Raw genomic sequence first — 22,694 nt, 5'->3', positions numbered from 1 at the left:
AGCTGACACCCCTATAAAGGGAGACAGAGTAGCAAGAGAAAAACAAAACATTAAGCTTTACTTGACATAGGCCTATAGAAATAAAGACCCACATAAAATTTACTCTATTTTTATGTTTAGGTTCAATGATAAATGGGAAATTACAAAAAAGTACGCTTGGACAAAAACAATGTATGAACTAATGATAATAAATATAGCAAGCCTATTTGTTCAATTCTCTTGGCCTCTCTGTGTGGGACTCCACTCTTTCAGATGTGGGACAGTACTATTTTCATGTGGAGGTCTTATAACCAGCTTTTAGTGGAAGTGATCATAGATTTCCTTTGTGATCTGCTCTTCCACAGAAAGGCAAGGGAAGGGCAGAGTGACCTCCATGGTGCTGTATTTTGGGGAAGTATCTCCTGAACCCCAACACAAGCAAATTGGTAGTATGGAGGTGTACCAAATAGCTATGTCTAGACTGATGGTCTGCCACTCAAGTCCTTAGGCTCCAGAAATAATTTGTTCTGGTTTTCTCCCTTCCTCCTCCATTCCCTTTTTCCTTCTTTCTTTTGTGGTAGAATAACAACATAATAATGTGAGTGATTAAGAGGAAGAAAACAAATTATATCAGTAATTACTCAGAGTGTTAGAATAAATTGCACTTAAATTGATGCCTCCGAGTGCTTTAGCAAATGAATATAATTAACCACTGTATGTGGCTATTGATCGTGTGCTTTACCACACTAAGTATGTTTCTATATATGTATGTATAATATATACTCATATTTAAATATTCTGAGATGGAAATGAGAGGACTCCAGCAGAACCATTACAAATGAATTCCTATCTCAATTAAACTGAGTTGTAACCCTCATAGTTGATTACCCCAAAGAGCTCATTTTAAATGCATATGGCTCTTAATGGCTCCAGTGGAAGAGAGTCCTTCACTAGTGATGAATGCTACAACTTTTAATTGAAACAAGGTTACCTAAGATATTAAGGTTATATAAGATGCTGTCAAAGGAGTTATGACTTAGTTAAAATTATAATTTAAATATTCTGGTCAAAACAATTTTCTAAAATTAGATTGGAAAATGGAATAAAGGCAAATGAATTCCCTTCTACAAAGAAATATGATTGGAAGTTTTTACCTTCATGATGAATTTTTACTAATTTTATTTTTTCTGTACTTACAGTTAATTTTAGAAGCCACTGTTTTGTCATCAAATGCTTCTGTTGCTATAGATGACATCAGTATATCCCAGGAATGTGAAGTTTCATATGAGTCTCTCCCAGGGGGCAGCATAGGAAACAAAGGTACGTTTTTCCTTATGATCATTGAAATATCAAGCATGAAATTCAATAGGCCTTCATGATATGAAAATATTAAATACATCAGCATTAATAATAGTATAGGCTGTATAGTGTATTGCATGTCCTTGACACTTAAAACATATAATTTTTAAAAATAAAATAGCAATATGGTGTATCACTGTCTAGTGCTTAAGCCTCTCTTTCAATAGTATAGAAAAAGAAGAATGTAGATTCTAATCTTATAGCTAAAATTGTCACATACAGATTCTTAACTATAAAAATTATGAAGAATTATAATTATTTTTCCTGTTTTAAAGACTCTCCTATAAGGTTTCACTTCTCCATTAATTTTATTTTGTATTTCAAATGAGCATGTAATCAAATTCATATTTCAGTATCCCCCAGGTGTTTAAAACATGGCTTAGGGACAGCCAAAATCTTAAAACTTGACCTTAAAATTGTGTGTTTACATTCAAAATGTAGTATTTTCAAGTAGCAGATGGAGTTTGGCTTATTCTTTGACTTAATTTTTTTTTGCAGAGAATTTCAATTAAGGGAAAGAAAGACTGTCATTAAAGAAAATGGGTCCAAAATCATCATAGATATTTTGGAAATGCACTCTTTGTTTAGATTCCGGGAGTACACTGTGTCTCCAGTGACTTAGTAGTTCTAACACTAATTGATATTTCTTTCTGACCATCTCTGCCCCTGGGTCTTAATAAAAATGTGGCCTGAAAGCTGTCCCACTTCATTTTTCTTAATCCCTACAAGCAGAAATATTTGCATGTGAAAATCAGGCAGGTCATGTTCTCTGCGGTTATGTTTCCTTTAACAACCTACTTACTGAGTGGAAGTGTTATGTGCTGACAGGAGCTGAGGACACAGAGCACACAATTCTAGATTGAGACTGGATTAGAGAATCTTTTAAAAATTTACTTCTTAAAATTTTATTATACAGATTTATAGGGGACAATGGTAAAATCTGACAGATGTATACAGTGTAGAGTGATCCAATCAGCATAGTTAACACTTCCCTTTTTTTAAAGAATTTTTGCTAAAAAACTTGTAATTGTATTTACATGGCACATTGCAGCATTTCAATCCACATGTATACTATGTGCTAATCAAATCAGGGCAATTAATGTTTCTATCTCCTAATCATTAATTTGTGTTTGGAGACTTCAAGCTAGTCTCTTTTAGTAATTCATAAAATTTATAAGTTTATTGTGAATGATAGTCACTCCAGTGTGCTGTAGAACACCAGAATTTACTAATTTAAATTTTGGTACTAATTATATAACCCTCTTCTAGGCTCCTCACCCTCACCCTTCTCAGACCCTAGTAATCCTTATTACATATTTCAATCAACTATATTTAACATCCACATATGAGGATAACCGTATGGTATTTGTCTTTTTGTATCTGAATTAGTTCATTTAACATAATGACTTCCAGTTCAATCCATTTTTCTGCAAATAGGGTATCATTCTTTTTTATGAATGAATAGTATTCCATCATATATATATATATATATACATGTATATATATATATATATACATGTATATATATATATATATATATACATGTATATATATATATATATATACCACATTTTCTTTACCCATTCATACATTGATGGGCAGGTTGATTTCAAAGTTTAGCTATAGCGAATAGTATTTGTAATTAAAGTTCCTTTATTAAAGATAACTTCTATTTTATAGGTTATATAATTCTGTGATAACTTGTGTTAATATGCATTTACTTTATTCAAAATGTATGTCCTACATGCATAGTAAACCTTTCTAAGTTCTGTGCCTGGACGTGGCTTTGATAGATACAGGGAATTCAAAGGAACAGATTTCATGATTTGCTTAAGGACTTAAGAGCTTTTAAGTGTCAATCAGAATTACATTACCTTGTTTCTAGGTTCAACTAAAAATTTTCTTTTTTCTGATCAAATACTAAATCATCAGAATTGGAATGATAGAAAGGCATTAAAGTTGACATTTAAGAGTGTAAGAAGTTGTGGGGAACAGACAGGTGTGATAGGTAAGTTTCCTCACCCACCCTAAGGATCACAGCCTACACTCCTGTAACAATAGAAAGCTAATGAGAGAAGCCTAAAAATTTTATTTAATTAGTTTTATGAGATACAGTAGCCTTCAGAAAGAAAAACCCAAAGACCTAGGGAAACTTTGTATTTTTACGCTTAGGTTTGATGTAGGTGGTCAGATAATGTCTCTCCCACAAAAAGGAAGGAAAGGTCAGAGTGACCTTGCTTCTGAGGCCCTCCCAATATCCTTGAATTCAAAGTAGTTAGATATATCATTTTCTGAGCTCTGACAAGCCACAGTGTGGGTAAAAGTTTTAAGTGATAACTAAAGCAAATTTTGGCCAATTTCTAAGAGGACTTGATCTTTCTTATGGATACCTCTTTCTAAATTAACTCAGAATGCATTTATGTGTATGTCACTCCAAACACCAAATCAGTTGGTTAGAATGTAAATGTAATTAGACCAAAATTGCCCAAATTATTTCTGAAAGATCAATGATTTTACACAAATGAAAAATCTCTTATTCTTTTTGCAAATATGTCCAATAAGTAATTTTAGTATCTCCATTTTGGAATTTAGAGACTGGTAAGGGGAAGTTAAAAATGTCCCTTACCTGGCATACAGATGGCTTCACGGCTTCTGATCTGTTTTGGAGCAGTGGCCTCATATTTATACTGGAAGCAAGGCATACATGATAAAACCAGCAGGTGGTCCTCTGATTTGGCCTCTTATCAAGCTTATTCACCATCAGTCTATTTAAAAACTAGTGCTGGTGAAACAGTTATGCCTTCTACTTATTTGTTGAAAGAGGAGGAATGATTTTTATCCTCTTCATCTCAGTTTGAAGCTGGGTTTGCATCACAAGAGGACATGAGCTGTATTTCATCCAGCAAGGTCTGTGATTTTCACACCTGAGTGCCCTAATAGAGTTGGTGAAGCCAATTATGAGCAAAAGCACCAACTCATCCAACTGATATTTATGTGTACATATTTACTTTCTGAATGTAAATACATACTACTCAAATGAGTGTTGTTTAATGAAGATAGTCAGAAGAGAGACAACTACAGGTTGCAAATGCAAGCTGAAGAATGCCAAGGAGAGCAAGCCAGATGAGCCTTAAACCAGGACCAATGAACAAAGGCACCTCTTTAAAGTTCAGTTTTGCTCTTGGTTATTATTCATAATAACCAAGATATGGAAATAACCTAAGTATCCATCAACAGATAAATTGATAAATTGTTGGGTGTGTATATAAAATAGAATATTTGAAATAAATGCAAGATAGAACCCAGGAAGAACAAGCATGTAGTACATCTAGGCACAGAAAGACAAGTGCTGCATAATACCACTTAGATGAAATATTTCAAATAGTCAAAATTCATAGAATAGAAGAATAGAATGGAGGTAATTAGGGACTGGTGGAAAGAGGGAATGATGTTAGTAATCAATAGGCATAAAGTTTCAGACATTCAAGATTAGTAAGTTCTAGAAATCTGCTGTAGAATACTGTACTTATATTCAATGACAATGTATTATACACTTAAAATTTTTAAGAGGGTAAATCTTATATTTTTCTTATAATAAGATAAAATTTTAAAGGAGAATATACTATAAATACTCCTTTGCTGAAGTTTTTTTTTGATAATGTACTACTTACTCTTATTCTAAACAATTGCCATTTCAGTGTAATTCATAGCAGAGGACTACATAATTCTCAAGAATGGTCTTTTGATAATAGTTCCCCAATAAATAAATAGTTTTATGGCCATAAGCTGTAGATCATGCCTAGCTTTTTATATTGTTAAATCTTTGAAGACTTCTTTTATTTTTCCTTTTCAAGAGCAGAATATTCATTCTTTCTGCATTCTACTTAAATAATTTTAAAGTTATTTTAGCATCCTGAAAATTTAATAAATAAGAAAAAAAGGGGTGTCTGTGGTGGATTAGTTTTTGCAAAAGCACCTAAATAACTATTCTATTGGATGCAAGGAAGAAAGGCAGGAGGAAAGTTTACAGGAATCATATTTTTTTATTATACCTACTCAAGATGAAAGCCAAGAAAAAGTTCAGTCAAAACAGTGGAGAAGCATACACATATTTCTGAGGTGTGCTGGAACACAGGGTTGGAGAGACTCTGTTGTGGTTTAGATATAAGGTGTTCCCCCATAACTCACGTGTGAGATAGTGCAAGAATTTTCAGAAGTGAAATGATTATAAGAGGTGAAACCTGGTTAGTGGATTAATCCAATAATATGGACTAACAGGACAGTAACTGTAGAGAAAATAACCAACAAAATAAAACAGTAACCAGCAGATTTGGAAAGAAATATTTGTAAACTCTATACCTAAAAAAGGGGTGGATATTCAAAATTTATGAAGAACTCATTGAACCCAATAGCAGAGACACAACCCAATTAAAACAGGGCAAGGGACCCGGATAGACATTTCTCCAAAGAAGACAAAATGGCCAAACATGTATGAAAGAGTACTCAATATTATTAATCATCACAGAAATGCAAATCAAAATTACAACAAAATACCACTCTATACCTGTTGGGGTAATTTCCATCAAAAAATCAAGAGATAACAAATGCTGGTGAGGGTGTGAGAAAAGGAACCCCTATCCCTATGTTGGTAAGAAGATAGATTGGTGACCTTTTTAGGGGAAATTTTACGGAGGTTCTTAAAGAAATTAAGACCTAGCAATCTCTCTTCTGGGTATATACCCAAAGAAAATGGAATCATCACCTTGTAAAAATAACTATATCCTCAACTCTCTATGGCATTATTCATAATAACCAAGATATGGAAATAACCTAAGTATCCATTAACAGATAAATTGATAAATTGTGGGGTGTGTGAGTATGAAATAGAATATTATTCATCCTATAATGCAAATGGAACTGGCAGATATTGTACTAAGTGAAATAAGCCAGACTGAAAGAAAAGTATTGCATGATCTTCCTTATCTAACTTTTATAGTCATATATATATGAGAGAGAGAGAGAGAGAGAGAGAGGGAGGGAAGAATAGAACAGCAGTTATGAGGCTAGAGAAGAGGAAATGGGGAGATATAGGAAAGAGGATACAAAGTAGCAGATATGTGTGATGAACAAGTCTATTGTGATATTATATGGGCCTTAGCTGAGATTCTTGCTAAATGAGTAGATTTAATTGCTTTTGCCATTAACATGTTTTGTCCTATAGCCCAGATGTGGAATGCCCATAAAAATTTAAATTTGGTATGTAATTCATAATTATATGACATAATATGTAATGTAATTATATGGTAATACAATAATAATAATAATATTGATTGATATTATACATGTATGATTTCCAACCTATTTTAATGCACATGTTTTAATTCTGGCGAAATGTTCACAGAATTGAAAACTTGGGAACAGTTTTTTAACACACACACACATACACAAGGGTAACAATGTCGGATGATAGATGTGTAAATTTGATTTACCATACTACTATCTTTGAGTATCCCATAACATTTTTTTGTATACTTAACTATAGATAATAAAATTTATTTTAAAATTAAAGAAATGTTTATCAAATAAGAAATACTTTAACTTTAATAGTGTCCTATTATAAATAGAGTTAGAACAGAGGTGTAAACAAGTAGCTATTAAACCTAGAGATTTGGAGAATGAAGTCAATAGAAGGTAGTTTCTCAACAGGGAATTTTGAAAATGTTTTCCTTTTTATTGCTGCCTATGAAGCTATTTGTTTATGGAATGTTCTGTCAGGGATTAATGGTTCTTGTACATGCATTATGACGTACTAAATGTACATGATTTAAAAACTTTATTGATATAAACTCTTTTAATCCACCCCCTCCCCAAATCTAAGAGGTAGGCACTGCTATCTACATTTTATAGACAATATTATCAGTCAATGTCCATTCAGGAGACAGAAAACCACTTTAATAATTTAAACAGGGAAAATAATAGAAGAATAAAGAATTTAAAATAAAGAATCATTGGGTAGTAAAAGCAGCTAACTACAGAAAGAAGTAGAAAAGAATAATAATAATTTAAAAAAAGGATTAGCAGCAGGGTGTGGGCGCATGCCTATAATCCCAGCGGCTCAAAGGTCTGAGGCAGGAGGATTGCAAGTTCAAAGCCAAGCTCAGCAAAAGTGAGTTGCTAAGCAACTCAGTGCGACCCTATCTCTAAATAAAGCACAAAATAGGGATGGGGATGTGGCTCAGTGGTCGAGTGCTCCTGAGTTCAATCCCTGGTACAAGCCACCCCCTCAAAAAAAAAAAAAAAAAAAAAAAAGACTAGCCTCCAGGACTGAGATAGAACCCAAGGAAGACATGAATGAGTGAGCATGCCTCCCAACACTGAGACAGACCTTATTTAATGACTGAGGGCCCAGTGGAATAATCTACTGGGATGCCATGGGCCAGATTTGGTCAAAGCCAGTGGGCCAAGGGAGAGGTCATCCACCAAGATTCTTGCAAATCTCACAGAAGAATTTCTATGATGTGTTTCTTTTACATTGATAGCAGCCAAGGTGTGGGAGCCCAAGCACACTAACACAGAACCTAAAGAAGCAACTCCTTTCTTTACTACTAACCCAGTTTGGCATTGTCTGAGCTATTCAAAAAAGAAGTGTTGACAAGGTGCAGTTCTGGTGTCTTAAAGCAGGGTGGATTTGGAGTTGAGATACAGCAAACTTACAACTGGCACATTTGTTCAATACTACGTAGTCCGTAATTGTGGAACCCCATTCTAAACCCAGGCAGTCTGTCTCCAGAACCCACACCCTTAACCACACACTGTGTGACCTTTCTATCTTTTCAAAGTCATCATGACATTGAGAATGATATCAGTCAGAAGCTTTATGAAGAGTTGTGCTCCTAATGATTTGCGCAATAGGAAGTTTGAAGCCCATGTTCAAGACTTGACTTTTGGAGGAGAAAGTGTACTCTTAGTTCCTTAGGATGCCAGTTGGTAACAGTGAATGTCATATGGAAGTTTAAGGAATCCAAATCCTTCAAAATATAATACTTAATTCTTTCTCCTTGGTAATTATTTCTTTAATCACTTTCTGTGTCTAAATCTGAATTTTGTGGGATGGTAGGCAGTGTTGGGGAATGAACCCAGGGTTTTGCACATGCTGGGGAAAGTGTTCTGCTGAGTTATAGACCCTAGTTCACATGTCATAAATCTGAATGAACTTAATTGCTTTTGATTCTTCTAGTGTGTTTCAGGGACTTAACAGACAGTGTTATGCATAGAAAAATAAAAGATCACTCTCAGGACAATAGAGTCACGATTGTACTAAATTCAGTTTAAAGTACTATCAAATGAAATCCAGATCTCTACAGTCTTATTTTGATTTGCTTTCTTTTTTATGTTTTGAGAGCAAATTTTATGCTTTGAATCTGTTTATCCATAGAAATGCTAATTCTTCATTCCGTTTTTATGAATCCTTTCATTAAAGATTCTGGCAGTGAGTTGAGGTGAGGTAAATGAGCAGGGAAGAATTTGGAAGAATGATTTTTTTCCCCTTGAATTTTCAGTAAAAATGTTAAAAGGAGCACATGGAATTTAGGCTGAGATTCTAGCATATGAAGCAGGTTTTATTTAAAGGTAGTAACACAGACTTCTCCTGGGAGGGAGAAGGGGGCCATGACCAGTGTTCTACAACCCCAAGAAGTGAGTGTATCCTGCTCTTTTTATAGATCATCTCCTGCTATCCCTGCCCCCACTTTTCCCTCTCCTTCCTACCTACTAGGCCCAAGAGATGCTGGTGAGATGGCAAAAAGGTGAGAAGCAGATGGGCAGGAGGAAGGGTGAAATGGAGTGATTCAGGCAGGTAGGGGCTCAGGGGGCATTAATTAGCAATTTCCTGTTCCTGTCTGCAATCTTTTGGGAGGGGTAGTATAGGCAGGTAATCTTGATGACCCAAAGGGCTCTGGAGACACTGACATTCCAGTCTCCCAGGGGCAGTCTCCAACTTCCCAGATTCAGATGGCCTCCATTCCTGGATTCAACCAGATTCCCTATTCTACACTAACTGCCTGTCCTCAATTCTGGCTTCACTATTACTTTACAAAGTGCTTTGTTTAGTTCCAGAAAATTACTTGTACACTCAATAATGAAGATTGTGTGTCAGGAAATATAAATGATATATTTTCTCATACCCACATAGAAACATATAAATCATTTTGTTCTTGTCCATGCTATAAAATGTAGGTGAGTAAGTCAAGGTTTACTTACACAGCACTGTAAGTTGTAAAGATATTTTAATATTTCCAAATAACATTTTCTGAACTTATAATTTGTTTGTCTTAAAACTATTTAGTCAGAACTGTGTGTGGTTTTTTTTTTTTTTTTTTTAAAGACCTAAACAGTTTCTTATTTTCTACTTTTCTATGTGCTTTTGGGCACACCGTATTAAGTCCCTATTTAGTACTAAATTCAATAGAGCTTGAGAAAGACAGGCTGAACAGATCAAGAAAAAGGAGTGATTTGTTATTTTTCTGATGTATTTCTTCAAACTTAGATGCTGGTTGTATATTTTCCCCAAAGCACTCTATCAGCTAAATGCAGAAATATGTGCATTAACAGTGGTATTTTCATCTCTGAGATGAAGTACGGGTCCCAAGTGATTTTGTATGTATTGATGCTTTGTAAGCTATCCCCATGTATTTTATGTATTCATTACAGACCAATAGTAATTGTTTTACTCTGCACTGAGATGTGGTTTTTTTTCCCCCCTCTTAACATAAATGGATTGGGAGAGGACTTGAATTTCCCAGAGCAGTTTCTTTTGCTTTATATTTTGAAAGAGAGAGAATGTGTGTGACAGAGTCTTTGTGTGTCTTTGTGCATCTTTGCATTGGGGCCATTTTTTTTTCCTGCCTATATCCTGAAAAGTGTTTTCAAAAATATCTTTTTGGGTGAGATTGAAGATATTTAAACTTAGTTATAAAATGAAAACCTTCCTATAATGCATTTCTCTTTAAAAGTACAGGTTGCTTCTTATTTTAATAAAAGAAAAATTAGCTGCTGTTTTCTATGCTCTGTCTTGTGTTCTTTTCTGTAGCCTAAATATAGAGGAAAAAGAGGTATCTCAAAATAAACCTACATTTGCTACTTCTTGAGTTCCTTCCTTTTTAATTAAATGCATATAGATAAATAGTCCTTATAGAAAAAAGGCTATCTAGTTGTTTTTATTAGTGAAAGTGCTTCTCATTCTATTTTTCTCTTTGTCCTCAAATTTAAAATCTAGACACTTTTTTCCTCATCAGAAAACCTCATCTAGAAAGATGTAATTGTGAAAACCTAATGGGAAGTTGATTCTGAAGAAGGCTCATCATTCTATGACATAAAACTAAGAAATGGAGAAAAAGTCCATTAATTCACATTTATGAAACTCTCATCACTAAAAAAAAAATGAAAAATATTTTTCTAGACAAATAAAATCTGGTAAATAACCCATGATATTTTCATCAGTCTTTGCTGCAGATAACTATCTTGTGAAATAGGGAAATTCAGGATGGTAGAGAAAAATAAGTGATTCTTCTTTCACATTTGAAAATTCTATTGAGATTAAAATCTGGTTATTTATTAAGGAATTCTTTTTCCATGATCACTTAAGATTAAATTTTAATATATTACAAATGATATCTATGGAGAGAGTAATTTGTTTTTCTGTGTCACTACTTAGAGATCATTTGAGATATTATTTTATTTTCAGGAAGGCCATTGTTCAGTATCAAAATTACAAATGAGAATTTTGTCACTTTTTCCTCATAAACCTAAACTACTTCAGTCCTTCTCTTTTCCCATCTATCTACAACTCTTGTCCAGTTTGATTTCGGGACCTTCACCACTGTAGCTGGGGAGACTAAGATTTCTTCCTGATGTCAACATGTACCTGTTCTTGGGTAGCCACTGAAAGGCTTGCAAAGACCATATGATAACCATCTTCACTCACATGTTTCTACAGCACTTATTTTGTATCTGACAGTGTTTATATGCAATAACTAATTTATGGCTAAGTCAGGGAGGCATCAAGAGAGTGTCAGGGCCCCGTCTGTGGTCACACATTTTGGGGTAAAGGTGGGACTGCAAAGCAGATCTCAGAGATCATTTTCATTTTGTCTACTAAGCCTTCAAAGGCATTTAACTTTATAGGATTCTCAAATAATGTAATTTCCTTACATCCGTGGGTATTTAAAAGAAAGGAATTAAAATAGCCTGTTTCTTAAATTTTAGTGTTTCTATGTTTTAAGAGTATCTTTGGTTCATATGGTAGATACAATAAGGAGTTGTTCCTCTACTAAGGAACCCATTGAGTGAACCTAAACATATGAACATAAAAGGGGCAATCAAATCATTAACAATAATGACAGTGATATTTAATACCTGATAGAAGAAATGGTGTGGAGGATGCAAAGAGAATATTGGATTATTTAATCATAAACATCAACTGTGTTAAAGATTTTGGGAATTAGACTGAATAATGGAGAAGAAATTATATGATACCAAGTTTGAATACTTACATTGTTTCTATTTTTAAACTTTGGATACAGTGTGTGGAATGAATTGAAGGGGTATGTATAGAGGAAATGGTTTTGGTTGGGAGAATTTAAGAGTAACGTTGGGAGATTATCATGGTCTAAATTGAATCATATATCATAATTTAAAAAATCAGTTACAACAATGGAATACTCGGTAATTGAATTTTGGGGAAAAAAGAAAGAGGGATAGTTAAATATGCTCCTTCACTTTTTATCTTGAGTCACCTGATAAGTGAATGAGTTGGAGTTCCCTCCAGAGTTGAGGGAGAAGGTTGTCATTGTCTGCAGCCTGACAGTTCTGGTACTATGAGGGAAGCAAAGGGTTGGAGAAATAATGATTGAAGTCATTGACAGAAATAAAGCAGCTAAGGCTTCAATTTCAGATGGGTTTAGCAGGGAGGGAATATAGAGTGGGAACCAATCATTGAAACCACAATGGCGGCATCACTTCGTTTTCCATTCCAGATTCATCAAGGCCTTTCAGAAAGTTAATATAATTAAATATAAATAAGGAAATATAAAGTCAATGGCAAAAAAAAAAAAGAACTAGGAATTAATTATTCAATAGGATTGTGGAATACCAACAAAGTAAGTCTAACCCTGTAATGGAACCAAGAATTTGGGGGTAAATGAAAAATGACAAAAATTTATATTGAAAAAAGAAAGGTCACTTTGGCTTAATACAAGTGTTTTTTGAATTCTCACTATATTTCAAGCACTGTTGAATCACTGTAACACCTTACAGTAAGTAAAGCAAATACACACATATCATATCTCTACCCGATAATCTCTTGGCCTCGTGTTTAAATTGTTCCAAATAAATTTATTTTCAGGGAAATACAAAAAGAAGCTCCTTTCCTGTTGGAGCATTCTGCCAGTGAGGAAGAGACTGCAACTTACAATAAATGAATATATGATGTGCAATTTTAAGAGCTATGTGCAATGGGAAAAAAAATAGGCAGAATGTGTGGAATTGAGGAATGGGAGGGACTTTGCAATTTCAATCAGCTAGACTTTGATGCTGCTAGACGCTGTACTGACCACAGCAGCTGAACTGTAGAGCTCTCCTGTTGAATATAAAATCAAGGTGACAAGCTGACTTTAAGGCAGACTTGTGAAGCTGAGAAAACAGGCCCCGATGGTATTCCAGGGAAAGTGAGGTAGGCAGGGAAAAGAAAGAAACTAAGGGAATGAGACAGGATTGAACCTGGAAAGCCTGAACTTCCAAGGGGATCAGTGTGGCTGTAGGAGAGGATGGTGGCAGAAAGGAATAGGAAATAAGTATGAGAAACAAGACGAGCTCACCTAGAGTTGTGGTTTTCAGCCTTGGCTCCTTGTCATAAACACCCAGAGTGCTTTTGAAAATCATGATTCTGGGACCAATTAAATGACAGTTGCTGGATTTGAAACTCAGACATTCATAAATTTTAAAGCTCTCTAGTTGAAGGCAATGTACAACCAAGATTGAGGACCATTCTGTTCAGGTCTTATGGGTCATTGTAAGGACACTGACTTTTAAATGAGTAAGATCAAGAGCCATATGAGTATTTTGAACACAGAATTTACAGGATCTGACTTACTATGCTTACTATATTGAGAATAGATAGAAGGGGGCATTGATGCCCCTCAATCAAAGACCACCAATAACATCAAAGACCAACAATACCTTTAACAAATTTGTGGTTGATACCTGCTCAGCAAGAAAAATAATGACAATATGAGGAACATTGGAAAGTCTCAGCAAGAGGGTATTGGGAGAAATATGCTATAGACTTGGGGCTCACATTGGATGATTTGCTGAAGGGTTCCAGGAAATAGGAATTTGCTCCCGATTGGATGATTTAAAAAACCAGGATAATTTTATAACTGTGCTCCTAAGAAAATTCTATATTCTCCCCAATTTTTATTTTACTAATTTCATTTTATAAATGAATATAACTGGTTAAGATGCACCAGTCAGGACAGTGGAATATTTGAGCACTTTTTAGTTTGCACAATCATCTTTTTGTCTGTGTTCAGACATGAATAGATTGACCCTCTTTTCATTTTTTCTGTCTATAGAATGGCCTTGTTTGAAGTTGATGATATGTGAACATTTTATATTCAACAGGAGAGCTCTATAGTTCAACTGCTATGGTCAGTCCAGCTTCTAGCAGCATCGAAGTCTAGCTGACAGTGCCAGTCAAGTGCCAAGTGATGACTGTTGGGGTTAGAATAGAAGCCATGAGGAGATCAGTTAGGTGGATACTCCAAAACTTGAGAGAGGAAATGTTGGTGACCTGTACCTGGGTGATAGTAGTGGACATGGGAAGAAGTGGCAGATTATGTATATGTTTTGAAGGTAAAACCAGAAGGATTATTGATTGGACATACTGCAGGTGAAAAAGAGGAGAGTTAAAGAGGATTCCAATATTTCTGTGTATAACAACTTAGAGTACCATGTTGCCATTTCTGACCTTGAGCAACATATAAGAGGAAAATCTCTGGAGCTCACATTTGGATATGTTGAATTTGGGATCACAATTAGATATCCAGGGAAAGATGTGTGGTGGAGAATTAGATCTATGAGTCTGAAGATCCAGGAGGAGGTTTAGTCTAGAGATATAAATTAGGTAGACATCAGTTTGTAGATGGCTTTAAAAGCCTAAGTCTAGAAGAATTCTCCAAAGTAAGGAAGATAAAACATTTAAGAATCCAGACATTAGAGTAAAAGGAAGAACCTGCAAAGAAGTTGAGAAAGAGCAACTCAAAAAGAATGAGGGATGTACACAGAACATACTGTTTTGGAAGCCAAGAGAGTACAATGTTTTGAGGAGGTAGAACGCATCTTACCAAATATTGCTGGTAAGATGAGGGCTGAGAATTCACTTTTGGATAAAACAGTCTGGGGTAATTGGAGACCTTAGTAAGAGTGATAAAGTTCTGAATGAAGGGAAGAGAAAATTGGAGAAGATGATAACTTTTAACAACCTTTTTCTTAGACTTTATAAAAGAAAATGGAATTTTTTTTTTCTGTGGTTAGGGGTCAAAAGATATTATCTAGACTTATGGGGAGTAGACTTGTTGGAGAGATGCCATTAAGTGGTCACTAGAGAATGGGATCTTGTGCCCAAGTAGAAAATACCTAAACTCCTTGGCAGTTCATCTGGGGTACCAGAGGGAAGGTGGAGGGTATGGGGATAGATGCAAGAGCTGGAGAGAAATGGTGGTGATAATTGTGGAAACTTTAGAGATGGACGATAATGTAAAATACTTGAAGTCACCTGGTAAATACTGAAGATTCTGACAGTGAAAAGGAAGAGAACATTCTGTAGTTGAGAATTAAATATTCTCAACTTGGAGTTGTTTCTCTAGTGTCTTTCATGAGGAGTCAACAGTGTGCTACAAATGTTTCAATAAGAAAATGGTAAATATGTACCTACTCATTAATTTTTTTATGGACTCACCAAGAACTATATTTATTTTCTTAAGTTATATTTGTATTTAAAAGTAAATATGTTACCTTCAGCTCATCAGGGTTTTTAAGAAACATCCAGCATTGGGTTCAAGTTGTGAAATTGTTTTAATGAATTCATGTTAACAATAGAAGCCAATATTCTGATCATATTTATAAAAGTGTGAGTGCTCTAGTGATAGAATAGATTGCTGTTAGACAAAGAATAATTTTTGAGATAAAAATCACATTAAAACCATATCATAGTAATAGTAATATAAATGAACAGGAAATATGATATGTTAAATAACTTACTACTCTTTGCCTCAGAATAGGTAGAAATTAGTGATACATTTTTAAAGGGGTTATCTTTTTCTGTCCTGTTAAATTTTGATTCATATCATCTTTGTTAGAATATATCTTTTCTCAGACTAAGCTAATGATCTAAAATGTTTTGTACTTATTGGTAAGAACCCAATTATCCAAGGAGCTAAAACAGGAATATTTTAAGCTGAAATTCAAGTTGCTTCGTTATGATTCACAGGGACCTTTCATTTCCTAGCTTATCCTGCTCCTCAGTCCCCTGTGAATCACTTATTCTTACTCATTTTCAAAACCCAACTGAAGTCAAAGTTCATTAATACTTTCCTATCTGTAGCACTATTTAATGGTTCCCTTTTATGATTATGTATGCCTGATATTATGTTATTTTATGACTTTGTCCCATTTCCACCCACAATTACATTGTTGATTATTTGGTCAAATAATGCTGGCCTTCTTTCAGAATTCATTAAGGAAATTACAGTGTTTCCAGGGGCTAAAGAAATGTTTGAAGAATATTTCTAAGAATTTTCAAAATTGAAAGTTTATAAAGGCATATTTCAAGAAGCCCCATGAAGACAAAAAAGAAATAAAAAGAAAACCCATGTTGGCACACCACAGTGAAACTACTGTAATCTGTTAACAAAGGGAAAATCTTTAAAGCAGCTAGAAAAAAGTGTAAATCACTTTCAAAGAATAATTATTAAGCTTTCTAATAGAAAGAATGGAAACCAGCAACATGGGATGTTATCTTTAGAGCATTGGAAGAAAATAACTGCCAACGAATTTGTTTTCCACTGTGATCCAGTGCATTTACTTTCTATTAGTCTCTATCAGGTTTTTGTTGCTATGTAACAAAGGACCACAAATATAGTTCCTTAAGACAATGCTCATTTATTACAATTGGTTCTCCTTATCAGCATCCACTGGTTCAACAAACTACAAATCAAAATATTGGAGTAAAAAAATGTTTCTATATTGAATGTATAGACTTTTGTCTTTGTCATTATTTTCTAAACAATGCAGTGTAACAACTATTATATAATACAAACAGTGTATCAGTTATTATAGGTAATCTGAAGATGATTGAAAGTATATGGGTGGATGTATAGATGTTAAGTGAATACTTAATCCTCTGAGGACTTTGGTATGAGGGTCTGAAAGGTAGGGAGGAAGTGGAGAATCTCAGACTCAATCCCTCCACTCCAAAGGACAACTGTATCTCACAATTCTGTGGGTAAGAAGGTTAGGATGAAGTCATTGGTTTTCTGCTCAGTGTCTCACAGCCTGTCATCAAAATATCTGTCAGTATGGTCTCATCTGGAGGCTGTGGGAAAAATATCTACTTCCTAGATCTTTCAGGAAGAACTGTTGGCAGAACTGAGTTTCTTGTAGTTCCAAGAGTGAGGTCCATGTTTTATTTCTTGCCATCTGCTCAGGTCTTTCTTCCTTTCCTGGATGCTGTCTGTATTCCTTCTTGTGTGGCTTGTCAAGTATTTCTTATTTTCTTTTCCTCCACATTTTCTTTATTATGATAATATACACATAATATAAAATTTAGTATGCTAACAAGTTTTATTGTACTAAGTACGTTTATATTATACATATGTCACCAACATCCACTTCTTCAATCTTGCAAAACTGAGACTCAGTACCTATTAACTCTCCATTCCTCTCTCTGCTCAGTCTAGGCAGTTTACATTCTATTATCTTTTTCTATGATTTGGACTACTCTTAGAACCACATATAAATGAACCCTATGGTATTTTTCCTATTGTGACTGGCTTATTTCACTGAATGTTCTCAAATTTCATCTGTATTGTAGCATGTCAGGATTTCCTTTTTAAAAAGAATGAGTACTATCCATTGTATGTATGTTCAACATTTTGTTTAACCATTCACTATTGATGGATACTTGGGTCACTTCCATATTTAGCTATGGTGAATAATACATCTGTGAACATGGGTATAAAATTATACCCATGTTAACTTCTAGTTCTTTCTAGTACATACCCAAGACTTGAATTACTGCACCATATGATTTGATTTTTTGAGGCACTACGTATTATTTTCCATAGCAGCAGTGCCATTTAACATTTGTATCGATAGTGCACAGGGTTCTACTTTCTTTGTTTTCAAAACACTTGTTATTTTCTTGGTTTCTTTTTTTCTTGATTGTTGCCTTCTACTAGCTACAAGGTCATATTTCATTGTAATTTTGTTTTCCATTTCCCTAATTGTTAGTGGTATTGAGCACCTTTTCATGTGCTTATTGAACATAGGTTTATCTGGAGTAATATATATTCAAACACTTGATTCATTTTTTATTTATTTTTTATTAGTGTTAAGAGTTCTCTGTATTTCCTGAGTACTGGTCCTTTGTAAGGTATGTGATTTGATAATATTTTCCCTATTCTGGGGGTTGCCTTTTGACTGTTAATGGTGTGTTTTTTTATCTGGGTGATATTGAGGATTGAGCCCTTAGTTACTCTACAACTGAGTTATACCCACGGCTTTCCAGTCCTTAAAATCTTTTTAAATTTTGAGACAGGTTCTCAATAAGAGGCCAGGCTGGCCTGGAACTTGCCATTTTCTTTCCTCAGCATCCAGAGTAGCTGGAACTATAGGTGTGTACCACTGAGCCTGACTAGTTAGTTTTTATGATGTATAAGGTCTTAAGAATTTTATAAAGTCTTATTAGCCTGTTGTTTTTCTTTTGTTGCCTGTGTCTTTAGTGTCATAAATGAAATCATTGTCAAGTCCAATATCATAACATTTTGGCTCTATGTTTCCTTCTAAGAACTTTATGTCTTTATATCTTCCTTTTAGGGTAAGGATGCATTTTGAGTTAGTTTTTGTAGATAATATTAAGTAAGAGTTCAACTTCATGCTTTCACTTGTGAATGTCTCATTTTTCCCAGTAACATTTATTAAAAAGCTGACCTTTCTTCACTGAATGGTGATGACACCTTTATCAAAACTCAGTTGTCCATATATACAAAGGTTTATTTTTAAAACCTCTATTCAGTTCCATTGGTCTATATTACTCTATGCCAGTACCATACTGCTTCAGTTACTGTAACTTTGTATTAGTTTTTGAAGTCAGAATGTGTATGTCCTTCACCTTCATTCCTCTTTTTCAAGGTTATTTTGACCATGAGATTCAATGTGAATATCAAGATGGATTTTTCAATTTCTGCCAAAAATGTTATTAAAATTTGATAGGAATTAAATATCATGTTGGGTACTACTGATATCTTAATATCTCTTACAACCTATAATCATATTGTTTTAATCAGTTTTTTGTCATTGTGACCAGAAGACTCAACAAGAACAACTTAGAAGAGGAAAAGTTTATTTGGGGGCTCACTGTTTCAGAGGTCTCAGTCTGTAGATGGCTGATTCTATTGCTTGGGGCCAAAGGAGAGGCAGTACATGATGACTGAGGGTGTAGAGGAGGAAGGCAGCTCAGGATATGAAAATTAGGAGGCAGAGAGAGCTCTACTCTCCAGGGACCAAACCTAAACCCTAAACGCACGCCCCCAGTGACCTATTTCCTTTCACCACAACCTACCCACCTACAGTTACACACGGTTAATCCCTTCAAGTGGAGTATTGTATTGATTAGGTTAAGGCTTCCATGACCCAATCATTTCACCTCTGAACTTTCTTGCATCATCTCATACATTAAATGATTTTGGGGGATACCTCAATACATGAGATGCTTTTCCATTATTTGCAGCTTCTTTAATTTCTTTCAAAATGTTGCATATTTTTCAATGTATAGGCATTTCACTGCCTTGGTTAATTTATATGTATTTTATTCTTTTTGATGCTATTACAAAGAATTGGCTTATTAACTTCCTTTATGGGTGTTCATGGTTAGTGTATGGAAGTGCAAACATTTTTTGCATGTTAATTTTGTATCCTCCTTTGCTGAGTTTATTTATTCTAATGGTAGTTTGGAAACTTCAGATTTTTCTACTTTGCAGATCATATTATATGTGAACAGAGATTATTTTGCTTCCTTCTAATTTAGATACCTTTTATTTCTTTTTCTGTCCTAATTGCTCTGGTTAGGGCTTCCAGTCTTTTGTTATAGAAAAGTGAAGAAAGGGGGCACCCTTGCCTTAGAGAAGCAGCTTGCAGTCTTTCATCATTGAGTATATCTGCTGTGGGTTTTTTCGTATATAGCGTTTGCTATGTTGAAGTAGTTTTATTCTACTGCTAGTTTATTGAATATTTTAATCATGGATTGAATTTTGTCAAGTGCTTTTATTGCATCAATCGAGGTAATCATGTACTTTTCTCCATTCTGTTAATCTATTATATTGATATTCATGTTTTAATCATCCTTCCATCTCAGAAAAAAAATTTCTGTTATTTTGATACCCTGATGAATTAAATTTCCCACTCTTATGTTGAGGGTTTTTGCATCAGTCTTCCTAAGGCTCTTGGATTCGTGGCTTTCTTTTTCTTGGGGTGCATTTGCCTGACTTGGGGCCACTGCTGACCTCACAGAACAGTCTTGGATGTCCTTTCTATTTCACTTTTGGAAGTTTGAGAAGTATTGGTCAGTTCTTTCTTTAATGTTTGGTAGACTTTACATTGAAGCTATCAAATCAGGTCCAGGACTTTTCTTTGTTGGGAGATAGTTATTACTGACTCAATTTCTTTGCTAGTTATGGGTCTATGCAGATTTTCTATCATTTCAATTTAGTCTTGGTGGGTTTTGTCTCTTTCATCTAGGTAATACATTTTTTTTTGGCATGTAATTGCTCAAGGAATTCTCTTATAATCCTTTTGTTTCTTCAGAAGTGGTTACAGTATTCCCACTTTCATTTCTGATTGTAGTAATTTGAGTCATTTTTTCCTTAGTTAAAAATTTGTCAACGTTGTTGAACTTTCTGAAGAACCAATTTTTTTCTTTAATTTTTCTCTATTATTTTTCTAATCTCCATTTTGTTTATTTCTGCTTTAATCTTTATTGTATCATTTCTGATGGTGGCTTTGAGTTTAGGTTTTCTTCACTTGTCTAGATGACCCCTTCCCAGTTTAAACTACTAATGGCATCTCAAGTTCTTACACTTTCAATCTCTCTGAATCTGCAATAATTTGTAGAAAAATTTATTTCTAAAAGATTTATTAATTAGGATAACCTCCTCCAGATAATCTATAATCTTAAAATCAACCATTAACAACCCATTTCTAAAAGGTTTATTAATTAGGATAGCCTCCTCCAGATAATCTACAATCTTAAAATCAACCATTAACAACCTTAATTACCCCTACAAAATCTCTTTTGCCATGTAACAGTATAATCACTGGAATGACACAAGAAGAAGGAGTTCATGGGGGTTCTCCATGTAGTAGAATTCTGTCTATTACAATAGTTCAGTCTCTGACCACTGTCATTCCTCCATAAGCAAAATATTTTCACCCTCTCCCGAGTTTGCAATGATGTCATTCTATTAAAGTCTCAGTAAACAGTTTAATTACTCAACAAAATCTCAACAATGTATTGATATCACTGTATTATTACCTGGATAGTATAATCAGGTTTGGGGAGGTTTCTCATAGTTGTGCATTAGGAACAGCTCCAGGACACAATTCCTTCCATTTGTTGACTTGTGAAATTAGAGACAAGGTATCTACCTCTAATCAACCTCAACCTAATAGACAATAGTAGAACAGACTCGGGATAGCAGATGATATCTTGGTTAAAAATGGGATGTGTTTGGAAGCTAAAAAGTATCACTGGTCAAAAGCAATTTTGAAATCCAGCAGGAGTTCCCAAGTTAGATTGTTAGATGTGTTCTTGGCTTTGCCATCTGACTTGATTCTCTTCTGTGGTTCTTGATTCCATGTTCTTCATTGTTCTTCCTTTTTAACGAAAGATTCTGTGTTTCTTACCAGTAACTAGTACCCCTCTAATCCAAACACAGATTATGTAATTTTTACTTTCTATTTTTCTCTTTTCCTTTAATGCCACAATTCTAATGATATATCTGTGCTACCAATACTTAAAATCCATCAATCATACCAATACTCACATATCCCTTATTTCCTCATACACTCACTTCCTTTCTTGTGAAGTCCAATATTTTAATGGTGGCCTTACATTGACCTTCAACTGCCTTACTGTCATTCAATAAAAATCTATTTTATTCTTCCCTCTTCCTAACCTCTATTGATAATCTTATATCTGGTTTCACTGAGAAAATAGAAATAACCAGAGAAATACTTTCACAAGCTCCCACAGTGCTCCTGTCCAACCATAAACTACCTTTTCTCTGTACCTTGGGAACATCGTTCTCAGTCCTACCACTGGTAAATCCCGCTCTTTCATCTTGAACCCATCTCTGTTGTCTTTTCAGTAACATTGCTCTGACAAGTTTCCCTCTGTACCCGAATTTTCAATAACATAAAAACATGTTCTTATTTCTTACATATTAAAAGATCTTCCCTTGATCCCACTTCTCTGTTTACTTACCACATCATTTTTTCTTTTACAGAAAAACTCCTCATAAAATTAGCTCTAGTTACTGTTTTCCACCTTTCTCTTCTAATTCTCTCTTTTAAACCCAATGCAATCAGCCCTAGCTGTTCCCATTCAACACAAACTGTTCTTGTCAAAGTTATGAAAGGGTTAGATCCAGTTTCCATTCTCTATCTTCATCTAACCTATCAGTAGCATTTGATGAGATGGTATAACCTTCCTCATTGAAATACTTGGCTTGGTTTCTGTAACACTAAGTACAATTCTTGGTTTTCCACCTGCTTTTATAACTTCTTTTTGTCACTTTGATGAGTTTCTCATTTATATCTCCAGCCAGGACTTCTCATCTGAACTCCAGATTCATGTATCCAGTTCTCTATTTGACATGATGACTTGAATACCTAATAGGATTATCAAATATAGCATATCCAAAATTAAGGTCCTGTTTCCCCCACAACCCCCATATCCCACTTCTTCACAGTCTTTTCTGCTTTATAAAGGATACCTCCATTGTTTCAAATGCTTAGATCAAAGA

General features: G+C 34.5%; 1 protein-coding gene across 1 annotated transcript in view; it reads left to right on the top strand.

Moving 5' to 3' along the window:
- Positions 1-22,694, top strand: part of Malrd1 (MAM and LDL receptor class A domain containing 1) — a 686,047-nt gene that overhangs the window by 129,966 nt on the left and 533,387 nt on the right. The window contains exon 14 of the mRNA XM_047521295.1: positions 1,179-1,299. Coding sequence (XP_047377251.1) covers positions 1,179-1,299 — 121 coding nt within the window. The remainder of the gene's footprint in view (positions 1-1,178; positions 1,300-22,694) is intronic.

Source organism: Sciurus carolinensis, chromosome 12, assembly GCF_902686445.1.
Source record: "Sciurus carolinensis chromosome 12, mSciCar1.2, whole genome shotgun sequence".
Classification (NCBI taxonomy): Eukaryota; Metazoa; Chordata; class Mammalia; order Rodentia; family Sciuridae; genus Sciurus; species Sciurus carolinensis.
The sequence above is the reverse complement of the archived record's forward strand: the minus strand, read 5'-3'. Positions and strand labels throughout refer to the sequence as shown.